The 12164-nt window shown below is 41.6% G+C and overlaps 1 protein-coding gene across 2 annotated transcripts; it reads left to right on the top strand.

Moving 5' to 3' along the window:
- Window positions 1-2336: 2336 nt before the first annotated feature.
- Window positions 2337-11684, top strand: PRLHR (prolactin releasing hormone receptor). 2 transcript variants are annotated; one of them, XM_032445324.1, is made up of 3 exons: window positions 2337-2589; window positions 2702-3959; window positions 9141-11684. In XM_032445324.1, exon 2 carries the CDS (start codon window positions 2864-2866, stop codon window positions 3920-3922), a length of 1059 nt encoding a protein of 352 aa, XP_032301215.1. In that variant the 5' UTR covers window positions 2337-2589; window positions 2702-2863; the 3' UTR covers window positions 3923-3959; window positions 9141-11684. The 2 variants fall into 2 exon arrangements, with proteins under 2 accessions (XP_032301215.1, XP_015722884.1); XM_015867398.2 differs by having other exon boundaries at window positions 2339-2589; window positions 2756-3959.
- Window positions 11685-12164: the final 480 nt, after the last annotated feature.

Below are 12164 nucleotides of genomic sequence, written 5' to 3'. Positions count from 1 at the left end.
TATTTGCAGTTTTGAAAGGAGAAAAGAGGATTTCTTTGGGTTAAAATGCTGAAACACTTTTACTATTCAGTCCTCTAGTAAATATTATCTTTCCAGGTCTTGGCTTTGGAATACAGCTGAACTGAGAAAACTTTCTGCCTGAAGCCAAAACAAACAGAAAATCGTTAACAGAAATAAGATAGGAGCCTTCAAACAGAGAATGAACCAGTTAATGGCTTCAGAGGTGAAGAAAATACATCTAAAGATCAGAGAAAATGCATGAAAATTGCTTTTTACATGTTGAAATAAAAGAACTTTTAAACTTGCTTTCAGGTTCCTGTGACTTGAATGCTAAGGTGATCTTGAAAGCTACTTTAGATATTTTGTTTGATTTCTATTCTCACATAGCAAAGCATAAATCTTTTCCTCTTAGGAATGCAATGAGGACATTCATTGGATCCATTCTGCAGCTATTCAGAAAGAGAAAGAAAAGTTAGCTAGTTAAAAATGTGATTTTCAAGTACTATGTGGGCACTGACATTATTGTGAGTCTTCTTTCCTAGCATAAGCATCAAAGTTTCAGTAGGATGTGGGCAGTACGCAGTCTATTTACAAATGCTCGCTGTTCATTTTTGTGTGTTTTGGCTTGTATTAGAAACCCAGTCCAAAGCCTACAGAAATCAGATAAAAGGCTCAGTTTGACCTTGGTAGGACTGGGATCAGTTTTCTCCCACACTAAGTGAAACAAATGTATTTATGAGTGTAAGGAAACAGTTTTGCAGCATTCTGCTTATAAGAAAGTAATACGGTCACATGTGATGGTGAAAACAGTAGGATTCTTCTTTGGAATCATTACCCTCAAATCCACCTGCTATTCTGGATTTGAGTATGTAGAGATAAATAGGGTTCATATTCTTCTGGGTCCTCTCCAGCCCAGGTACATTATATTGGACTCCAAAGTGGGATATAGCATCCCATTATTTTTTTTGTACGGGTCATGAGTAGGTCACTATGTCCATGAATTGAAGGATGGTGCTTCTGAGCACCTCAGTTACACACTTGCTCTCCCCTCAGGCTGGAATAATGGCCATATTGCAGTCCATAGCATAATCTAATCATAAACATGGCTGCAAAATCAGTACTTACTAGGTCTGAAATGCCCATCCATCAGTAAGTATTTGTGGTGGAATGGCTCAGATATGAGTAAAAGCTAGACAAGATTAACTCCTCTTTAAGAATATAGAAAGGATTATGACACGTTTGATATCTAAATTTTTGATTTGTGTAATTACTCTTCCCATCGAATTGAGAGAATAATAGCCTCATAGAAAACATTGGGTTAATATTTTCTTGAGTAGTCAAAGATATTAGGACATAAACTGCCCATTGTAGTTGTGTCTAAATCCCCTCAGTGCCTTGCAAAACCTTGCAGTGTTCCCTGCTTTGAAGTACTCAAAAGCTGCTAGGCTGCTCCTTTATCCTTTTATTCTGTTTTAGTATTAAGTATCTCTAGTGGATGTAAATGAAAACAGTGGAGCTTCACATGTTTGGTTTTTTTTCCCACCGACAGAGATCCTGGTCCCAAAGAGGTTGAAATGGAGGAAGTAAAGGGAGAATTAGGACAGTAAGTAAGAGCCTGATGCTGATGTTTGCTTAAATGCGTGCTCTCTGCATAAGTATCCTGATCTTCTGCTTTCTAATGCCTGAAAAACATGAAACAAACGTGCTGCTTTAGAGAATGGTTTGCATTTGCTGTTTAGTGTGGAAAAGGTTGTTATCTTCTTAAGGTTAATTTCTAATGAAGGAACATCCCAAATATGTTTGTGTAGCTGCAGTTTTAGAGACCATTTATTGTAGTTCACTACAGGTGAGCTGTTACAGTTTAGCTGCTTGGGTGCTGTCATTTCCTTTGAGATCTTTGCATGTTTTTACTCTTAAAGGCATGTAGACCCCACTGAAAATACTCACCGGGGATGAGCAAACATTTTAACCCTATTAGAAAATAAGATTCTTTATGTTCCTTGCACAATGCTCATTTCCAGGCACAACTTCATTCACCAGGTGCGTAGCTGAGTCCCTCTAGTGGTGTAAGCGTTCATTTGATGTCTGCGTGTCACCAGAATTCCATTTTACGGGCACATTATAGCAGCAAATTTACAGGTAGCATTTTTGGGTGCTCTGAGGACTGTGACAAATTGGATCTGGGATGAAGTGCTGTGTAGATTCATGTTAATGAATGCAAATTTAATTTTAGCTGGGAAGGGCAAGTACAGACATACTGCAAAGAGAGGGGAATTCTTGAAAGTATATTCAAGAACTAATTACTATCAGTAAGACACACGCAAAGAGCAACGTAATGCTCAGGGCAGCCAATAGGGATAAAAGCTTACAGACAAATCTGTCATGACCTAGTAGTGAAGACTGTTTAAAAACACTGATCTCCACTTAGCTTGTAAATGCACATCACTCTTTCTCACTCATACATTCTCTCTCTCTCTCTCTCTCTCTCTAACACACACACACACATGCTCTTGGATTTGCAGAAGCCAGACATCTAGGGCACTTCTTGGCATCCACAGGAAAATCATATGGGATTAGACAAACACTGCAGTAAGTACTCCCTGCATTAAATGTTTATTAAGTGGCATGCTGTCAGAACCTAGATTTAATGGTAAATACGGGAGGACTTTAATGGAAATTGGCTGTATTTGATTTTTCCTAGGAACTGCTGAAAGCTGCCTCTCGAGGATTACAACTTCTCCTTTTGCTTTTACAGATGCTTGTTTACTATCCATGTGGCAACCTCTGCACAGCCAGTAAGCCATTCATTATCCTCACTGATTGAGTGCGAGAGCAGTGCAGTGGTAACTACTTCACTTAGCTGATGGCAGACGACAAAAGGAGGGAAATGATGAATTCGGACAATTTAACCTCCCAGAGCTTCCTCTCTGCAATTCATAGCAACGCCAGCAATTTATTCTCAGGGCTCCAGTTTGTTCAGTCCTTCAAGCCACTCATCATCCCCTGCTACTCCCTAGTAGTTTTTATTGGTGTCATTGGGAATTATCTTCTTATTTATGTCATCTGCAAAACAAAAAAAATGCACAATGTGACCAACTTTCTGGTAGGCAATCTGGCTTTCTCAGACATGCTCATGTGTGCAACCTGTGTGCCCCTGACGCTCGCGTATGCCTTTGAGCCCAGAGGATGGGTGTACGGACGTTTCATGTGCTACTTTGTGTTCCTGATGCAACCTGTCACTGTCTTTGTCTCTGTCTTCACCTTGACTGTCATAGCTGTGGATAGGTATTACGCCATGGTGTACCCCTTCAGGAGGAGGCTCACTATCCCTGTTTGTGCCTATATCCTGGCTGCCATTTGGCTGCTGAGCTGCACCTTGGCTGCCCCAGCCTTGGTCCACACTTATCATGCAGAATTCCCAGAGCTGGACTTCTCCATCTGTGAGGAGTTTTGGTTCCACATGAAAAGAGATCGCTTGGCTTATGCTTACAGCACTCTCATCATCACCTACGTGCTGCCTTTGGCCGTCATCTCCTTGTCCTACCTGAGAATCTCAGTCAAGCTGAAAAACCGAGTGGTCCCAGGAAACGTCACCCAGGGCCAAGCTGAATGGGACCGGGCAAGAAGGAGAAAGACTTTCCGCTTGCTTGTCTTGGTGGTGGCAGCCTTTGGAGTCTGTTGGCTGCCTCTGCACATCTTCAACATGATAAAGGACATAGATATCAGTTTAATTGACAAGCAGTACTTCAATTTCATCCAGCTGCTGTGCCACTGGTTTGCCATGATGTCTGCTTGCACCAATGCCTTCCTCTACGCCTGGCTCCATGACAGCTTTAGGGGGGAGCTGAAGAAAATGTTTGCCTGGAGAAAGAAGAAAATTGGGCCCGCTACAAATTGCATTATGGCCAGTGTGGTGCTGTAAACACAACAGCTGGTGGGAGTGCACTTCCTGCAACACTGTAAGTCATTTCCACTCTTAATCAGTTCTGGTTGCTAATGTTCATCCCTGGGGACTCAGTACTAACGCCGCATGTCCCATCGGTTGTTTCCCCAGTACTTCCAGCAAATAAATCTGTTTATCTACCCAGAATACAGTCCCTAGCATATGTTTCAGAGTAAAGGACTGACAATATTCCTGTAGATCTCCTCCATTAGGGATACAATGAAGAACAGCATCAGCTCTCTGAAGTGTCCTTTGTGCAGAGCTGACACTGTGATCGGGGAGCAGGGCTGCTGGGAGCATTGCTATGAGATCCCAAAGCTGCTGTGTCTTGGGAGCTGCATCATGGCATATAGTGAGATGAGCTGCACTGCTGGGAGAGGGCAAACAAGGCAGGAGTGAAGCTGTTTGGTGAGGCGTGGCTGATGCACAGTGACCGACAGCCTATTAGCAAAGTCACCTGGTAAATTTGCTGATGCTGCCATCAAGGGTGGTCAGACTGGAAACTGTGTATGGAAACTCATCAAAATAGGAGGACATTAGGAAATGCCACAAATTGTGTCCTTGCCATTGTCTCATATAACCCCAGTTTGCTGACCGTCCAGCAAGGTGACCATGTTCCCAGACAATGGAGAGCAGCATAGCCTTGTCAGACAAGAAGCTTTCTGCTCATCCTTTGAGGAACAGATTTTGACGTGTGTAATAGGTAATGCTGCCATCAGCTTTGATCTCCAGAGGCAGACAGAGACCTTGATAGGGCCTTCAAGAGCACTTCAAAAGATGGTGGGTAGAAGGAGCTGTTGTCACTGAGCTGTGATGAGCACTGCCTGACCAACACAAGAAAGGCTTGTCAGAAAGCAGAGTGGTAAGTGCTCTCTTTTGAAGGAGTCTCTTGGGAGGAAACAATTTCCTTTGACATTCACCTTTCAATAGAAGGAGGGAGTTAAAAGCTGTAATCGAACAAATGATTTCCAGCCTCTTCCCCCTGCCTGAACTGAAAATATCTGAGGCAACTGATAAGAATAAGGGAAAAAAGTTGTGACACCAGCCACCTTTTCTGAAGAGGCTTCTTCCAGCCAGAGCATTAAGTGACATGAAGAGCTGTTTGATATCCCAACTATAGAAAAAGCACAGAACAGGGGGCAATTTTGTCCTTTTTCAGCCAGGCTGAACCTACTGTACCTGTGTGTGTCTGTGTGTGGCCAGAGATGCATGTGTTGCCAGGCATGGCAAATAGGCGAGGGGGGAGAGAGACGAAAAAGATTATGGTTTCACTGGTTTCCAAATGCAATCGTAATGTGAAACTGTACTGTTTTGCCCATCAACCTTCAGTAAACTAATCTGGTTAAGAAAATACAGAGATGCCAATGCACACAATGGGAAAAACATTTGAAATGCCTTTTCACAAATTTCCTTGCGATTTCAAGCCGTCCTTTTGCTTGCAATGAGGAATTAAATATTAGAAGCTGATTACAGCAACGTTGAATCAGGGAAGTCTCTCTGAAGTGGGCACTGTTTGCATTTACTCAGTGATTAAGTATAGTTGTCCTGCTTATTGTGATTTACAAATGCGAATGTCTTACTGAAAGATGCTTTTGCTGAATTTTGGGAGATCATTTTCTTTCAAGTTTAATATGCAGAATAACTGGAGATTTTGAAAAAGGAAACAAGTAAACAAAGAAACAAAACCCTCTTCCAAACAAACCAACCAAATTTAATGAGCTTTATAGTTTCTGCTTCAGGGCTTTGTGGAAAAGAGCAGTGAATACAGAACTGGGAGCAAACACTGAGCACTGACACAAGAAGCTTTAACTGACAGCAAAATACTGAGTTTTGGAGATTTTTCTTTTATAGAGCTGTGCCACTTCAAGCTCTTCATTTGTCAATTTGTAAAGGCTAATTAGCATTCAGATGACCCTTAATGTTTACAACAGTGCTTTATTACAGTGAACCTAAGCACAGTGGAGTAAGTAGAAAAACCTTTGTTAACCACTGCAGGCCTGGCGTTATTTCTTTCCTCCCCATCACATTTCTACCCCTATTACCAGGCACCACAATTTGGTTATTGATGTTCTCTTGCATGCCAGTGACTGCAGATAGCTGCTGCAAAGGGCTGAAGGAAGTAAACTAGAGCTTGAATTTCTTTTATTTTTAATTCTTCAAAATAAGCTTTTGCTATCAACAGTCACTAGAACTGTGTTCACAGCAGCACCGAGGGCTGCATGTTGAAATACTCAGTATGGTGGGCATCTTCATATAAGGGCAGGTTCACTGTGCACATGCCTTGAATTTTCCAGCTCTTGTTTGCACTTCAGGCTCTGCTGCTAACACAGTGCTTGGACTATCACCTTCAGGAGTAAGTTTTGAAGAAACACCCCAAGATGGTCTTGCCTTTAGGTCCTGATGTTCCTTCTCTCTTCTCAGCAGTCCCATTGGCCACAGCAGTGACTGTGGATATGCTCACACAGCCTCACATCTGAACCTAGCCCAAGCAGTCTCTGCTAAGTGTAATTACTGTTTTCTCTGATATCCAGAGTAATAAACAATAATAAGATTTAGAGGCACATTGGTATACTTCTTTAATCCAGTTATGCAAATAGTTACAGTGAAAGCCTTCATGTGGAATGTGTTTTCTAATCTGTACCCATCTCTGGGGAGCTGCTGTGCTCCTCTGAGGGACCAGGGCTCATCACTGCAGTATTTTTGGTGCTATAATTTTTAATTACAATTTAAGAAATCATTACATGCTTTGATTTTATAAAGTAGTGCAGTTCTAAACTTGGTGAGCCTATTAAATTTCCCAGCAAGGGTTTTCGTTGTTTCTTGTTTACATTCAAACCCAAGGACTCTCATAGTGAAGGATGGAACAAGGACTGTCTGAGATGAAGTGGGTGCTCCATGAGGTGAGCAGAGCACTGTGCTCCCTGCCTGCTGAATTTTCATTTGAGTTGTTTCCATGTACCAAGAGAGCTTTGGCAAGTAGATAAATGTGTGTCTGCATTTTACTGCAGCAAATACATGCAGCTTATGTTGCCTTCCTGGACTGTACCAAAATGCCGGTCCATAGAAAACACTCCTAGGTGTACAGTGGAATTTGTGTCCATTTGGTATGGTGTTTCCAGATAGATACCATAAAGCATTTACTAAAAGGTCAGTTGTCAGGGCACAGTGAGGACTCTGGACATGAGGGAACACGGAAATTAGAAGATGTTGTTAGGGCCAGGCATCTCAGGTGACTCCCCCACCTCCATGGGCAACCTGTGCCACTGCACTACCACTCTTTCTGAGAAGGAATGTTTCCTAGAAACCAGCCTGAACTTCCCCCGGTGCAACTCAAGGCCATTACTTCTCATCCTAAATCAAGCTGTAAGAGCAAAATGACAGTTAAACCTCAGGGTCAGGTAGAGCTGGTCTCTCACAGACCTCCAGAACAGTCACCAAAGGCTAAAATATTTGTGAGGTGCATTGATTTAAGTTCATTCCTTGTAACTGGATGAAGAAAACAATGAGAGCTGTATTTGTATCAAGTCTGGGAGCTGTATTTGGGAAATGGAAAATAATCCGGGATGGACAGAGGCAAGCCCTGCCATACAGGACCACAGTGAATGTCTCTCAGCAGAGAGGAATGGGGAAAACTGACGTTTCTCATACCAGCTGAGCAGCAGATGCTCTGAGTAGTTTTAATTGAGTGAATCTTGCTTGTTGAGCTGGCAATGGTGAGCTATAATTAGAAGTCTAAGAGAATGCAGGGTACAGATAAAAGTGGAAAACAGTACACCTGCAGCTGGGGAAAAAAATGCCAAATTGAACAGCACAGTGCAGCACATCCATCAATCTGCCCACCAGATGAGAAGAGCATGGACAGAAATTGTGTGCACTTCTGCATGAAGAACCATAACTCATATGTTTACCTCCACACTTCCCCCTCTCACTGCCCACTTTCTTTTTTCCCCTTTTCCTCATAAGAATAGTTGTATTCCTCCTTTCAGTAGCTATATTCCATCTCAGAAAACATACAGAAATCAGTGATCTAAAATGGAGATCCTCTTCTCTTTTCAGGAGTTAGACTCAATGGTCTTAATGGGTCCCTTCCATTTTGGGATATTTTATGATTCTATGACTCTCTTTTAAATGTCTCTCTGGAAGAAGAAACAGCCAATTAGATGTTTCCTTGACACACAGACCATACACGTACCTATTAGCCATGCAGATCTGCAGCTGGCAGGAGTCTTTCTACCACTAATTTAATGGCTGTATTGAGTAAATATCTCTCTCCATAGAATGCATCCTTGTTCTGGGCCCAAAATGGTGCTGTTTAGGTTAAGCTAATGGTTGCATTTAATGAACCTGAGGGTCTTTTCCAACATAAACAATTAAAGAATTCTCATCCCTCCTGTGTTTTTGGTCCTTTGTACCAGCAGAACTGCATCTACTGCATCTAAGGCACCTGCTCCTAGGAATGAGGCTTTTCCTTCCAAAACCTGCATCATACTCCCCAGCTGAAAAGCTACAAATGAGAACATTCCTACCAAGCAGTTGTGGCCAAATGATTTATTTCACCAGGCTTCGTTCAACCCTATTTTGTACATGGTTCTCTGCTCCCTGCTCTTCCATTCCACCTCCAGTCTTTTGAACTCATTGGTCAGTTGACAAAACAAGGACGACAACAAAACTGAGCTTCCAGGATATTCAGATCCTGGTAGATGTATGAAATTAGGAATCATGTCTTCCTATCCAGGGAAGGAAATGAGATATAGTGCTCTACGCTTTAGGGACAGTGCCATCAGCAGGGGATGGATTAAATGGCTTACAACTAGTGATGAGACCACCAGGCTGCCTCCTTACAAAGTGCTGATGAATTATCCTGAAAGTGAGGTGACGAGAGCATGAAGCTCAAATAGCAATCACTGGGAGTTGTGCCTATCTGGGATCTCTTTGACAAGGAGCTGATAGGGTTGGCTTTCTTGCCTGGTATTGCTTTGTCTTTCAGTAGCCTGCTTTGTCAAACTAAGTTAAGTTAGTAATTGATATCAATAATAAAACATGCACACAGGAGCTCCCTGCTTTGTGTCTGGAAACCAATTTAGGATCACCACTACTGGTAGCTGACTGGGCTTTGCATTCTTTGCATCTTGTTTTTGTTAATTAACACCATTAAGTTGTAATTTTCACTTTTATTTTTCATTTTTTTCCTCTGCAGGAAACACAAAAGAGCGGGAGGAGACGGCTCTAATTCCAGCATGTATTTTTCCTACAATTCCTACGTTTCCATTTGGCACTGGTTACACTCAGCAGTGAGCAGGGCTGTGGGGAGCAGCTTGGTGCTTTGCAAAGGAGTTTTACCCTCTCCGCCAATTACAACTTTTGGTTTCCAGATAGGTTGCTACAATGGCACAGTGGCAGCAGGAGGGGTTTTGGCTCTGGTGATGTGCTCGGTGCTGAGGACAGATTCTGCACAGCTGGGGATCCCAGTGTCAGGGGATCACATCTGGCAGCAGCTGGTGATGTGATGCTGTGCAGCAGAAGGGCTTGCATCTATATGAGGTGGCCCCACTCTCTCTGTGGCTTCTTAGCCACAGTGAGCTGTGTTCAGTTGCCCCCATCGTGCCCACAATAAGAGAGGTGAACTCCCTAGAAGACATGTGGCAGTGGAAGAAAATAGCAGCTTTGGCTCATGGTCAAAGGTTATAGCACATTCTACTTCTCCAGCTTGTGTAACCAGCTGGATTTAAGAGGTAACAGAGAAGCAGTGCACTGTGCTGTGCAGCATCTTTTCTTTAGGGATTGCAGAGGCAAAAATAAAAAGTACCCATCCAAAGGTTACGTCTGAAACCAGACAGGGGCTACATTTCTGTATGAGTGCAGAAAGAACTACTCAAGCCTTCTGGTGAGCATGGTCCCTCACTTGCAGTGGGCCTTACTGCATTACTCCTTGCATCCCTCAGCAATATGACAAGTCTAAATAAAGGTAAGTCAAGTATATATGCACAGCCCCAGAACTGCCTGCATTTGGTCCAGAAATGGCTGAGTTGTGGGGGAAGAATCTTGTATTAAAATGGCTGGAAAGTTGGGCTGAAGTTCTGAGTGTTCAGCCAACTTACTACTTAGCAATGGCGCCTGTGGAAATTGCATACAGATCTGGTAGCATTGAGATGAAAGCAATCCAAATGTGAAAGAGTTATTTATAAGCTACACTGCTAATTAAAGTTACTTTCTGAGTAACTATTTATACACCCTACTTTGAATCATTGAAAAGAAAAACCCTCAACATTCAGCTTTGGAACGATTTCCTTGCAATTATTAGATCCCTTTAAAATTCAGCATCTGTTGTTAATATGCATAACTTAGAAAAATTAAAAATTGATTTGAAACCATCTGAAGGACTAGAAACAGCATATGGCAGACCTGCTTAATCTTAGCAAAGTCAATAATATTTTCATTATGAATCACTTCTTCATTAAAACATGTATTCACGTCTGTTGTATAAAATACTGTTTATTTGTTAAAACCTGTAGTACAACCCTTGCAATTGTTGTCAGTCACAATTAATGGCAAACAGGTTTGATAGTGCTTCTTCTTGGAAGACTGCTACAAACTGAGGACAGATGAAATGCAAACCATCAACCAATGTCAAAATTTGACAACGCCAAACCAAGTTCTATCAGTATCACCAATAAGATGCAGGGAGACTTGGAGAGCCCACTTGTACCTATCAAGTTCTTGGAGGTGTTCAGGAGGCACATAGTGGTTAGTGGGCATGGTGGAGATAGGTTGGTGGTTTAACTAGATGACCTGAATGGCCTTTTCCAACCTTAACGATTCTATGATTCTAAAAATGGTTTGCTTTCTTTCTGAGACATTGTACAAAGTGCTGTTCAAATCCTTTTCATAATAAAAGTAATATATATATATACATATATTACACAGTGTCTTCATGTTCTCACCGTCCTTAAAATTGTTCCTTTATTGCAAAATCAAGAAAAAAGTTTTCCCATGGGGCAGTTTCAAATGGCACTACCTGTATGTGCTGTTGATGAGGGTAAGGTGAGCACATAAGAGATAGCTCAGACTTCAGAAGAGGAATTAAAAGCCAGATTGCCCACATTCTGAAGTCACTAAATTGCTGGAGGAATGTGGTTATGAACTCAAAATGTGTCTTTTAGTTGCTTACTGAGATGATTTACCCTTTTTGCCCCACATATTCTGCTTGAGTCCCAGGCTATTAATTCTCATACAGAGACATCTCTCTGCACTCAGACTCCGAGATCAACTTTAAAGCCACATCTTTAGTTTCAACCTCAGTGAAAGCTGTCATTTGGCTTAGTTCAGTGAACAACTTATTCTGCACATTAGCATTCAACATTTTGGGTGAAATTTTCTCCCAGTGCACTGTACAAACTGCCATTCTGTTATATTGCTTGTTCTCCTTTGCATTGAGCCAAATGGTCTTAATAAGTTTAAATGTAATTTGTGGGTTTAGCTCAGATCTGCTTTGTAAGAATTTGAACAGAAATAACACAGTAACTATTGGCTCTGGGTTAAATAGCTTTTCTAGATGTGTGAAATGTATTATCAAGTTAAACAAAGCAAAGCAATGTACATTAAAGGAATCAATCATCATTAAAGAATAAACAGTTCTTAAAATGCCACAATTCCTGGGGACTGAGTCACCTGTAAAAGAGGTAGAAGGTATTTCACTTCCATGGGTCAAACGTTAAAGCATTTGATAGCTTTTTATATTACTACAGGTCTTCTGAATGATCAGAGAAACACGCATTTGAGGGCAAGAAGAAAAAGCATGGGATTTTCAGTGGCAAATATATATATATAGTAAAAATTAGCTTGACCAGTTTTACCAGCCCAATTTGCAGCACTCACTATGATGGAAATAGAGACAGTTCAGCAAACGCTTTTGCTTCCAGTCATAATGTGAGGTGTTTGAAACCAGAGGTAGAAGGTGGGCTGGAGGAAGGCCAAACTTGTACAAGAATGGTCTTATAAATTTTGACACCAGTGAACAGAGGCTGAAGGGAGAGTAGAGATTGATGTCACCTGGAGCTACATCAAACCTTGCAATTCATGTATTTAAAAACCTAGCGAGCCCTTCAGATTACACTAGATTTTAGATATTTGATAAAAATGTGCAGTTTAATTAATTTGATTAATTTAATTATGTAAAGCCTAAGCTCTTTGTGCAAGAATGCTTTGAGCAGGAGCTGTGTTC

This window comes from Coturnix japonica, chromosome 6 (assembly GCF_001577835.2).
Source record: "Coturnix japonica isolate 7356 chromosome 6, Coturnix japonica 2.1, whole genome shotgun sequence".
Classification (NCBI taxonomy): domain Eukaryota; kingdom Metazoa; phylum Chordata; class Aves; order Galliformes; family Phasianidae; genus Coturnix; species Coturnix japonica.
Note: the sequence above shows the minus strand (reverse complement) of the source record. Positions and strands in the feature narration are given on the sequence as shown.

Excerpts from the sequence above, each read along its gene's own strand:
- PRLHR (XM_032445324.1), top strand. The coding sequence starts at position 2,864 with ATGGCAGACGACAAAAGGAGGGAAATGATGAATTCGGACAATTTAACC.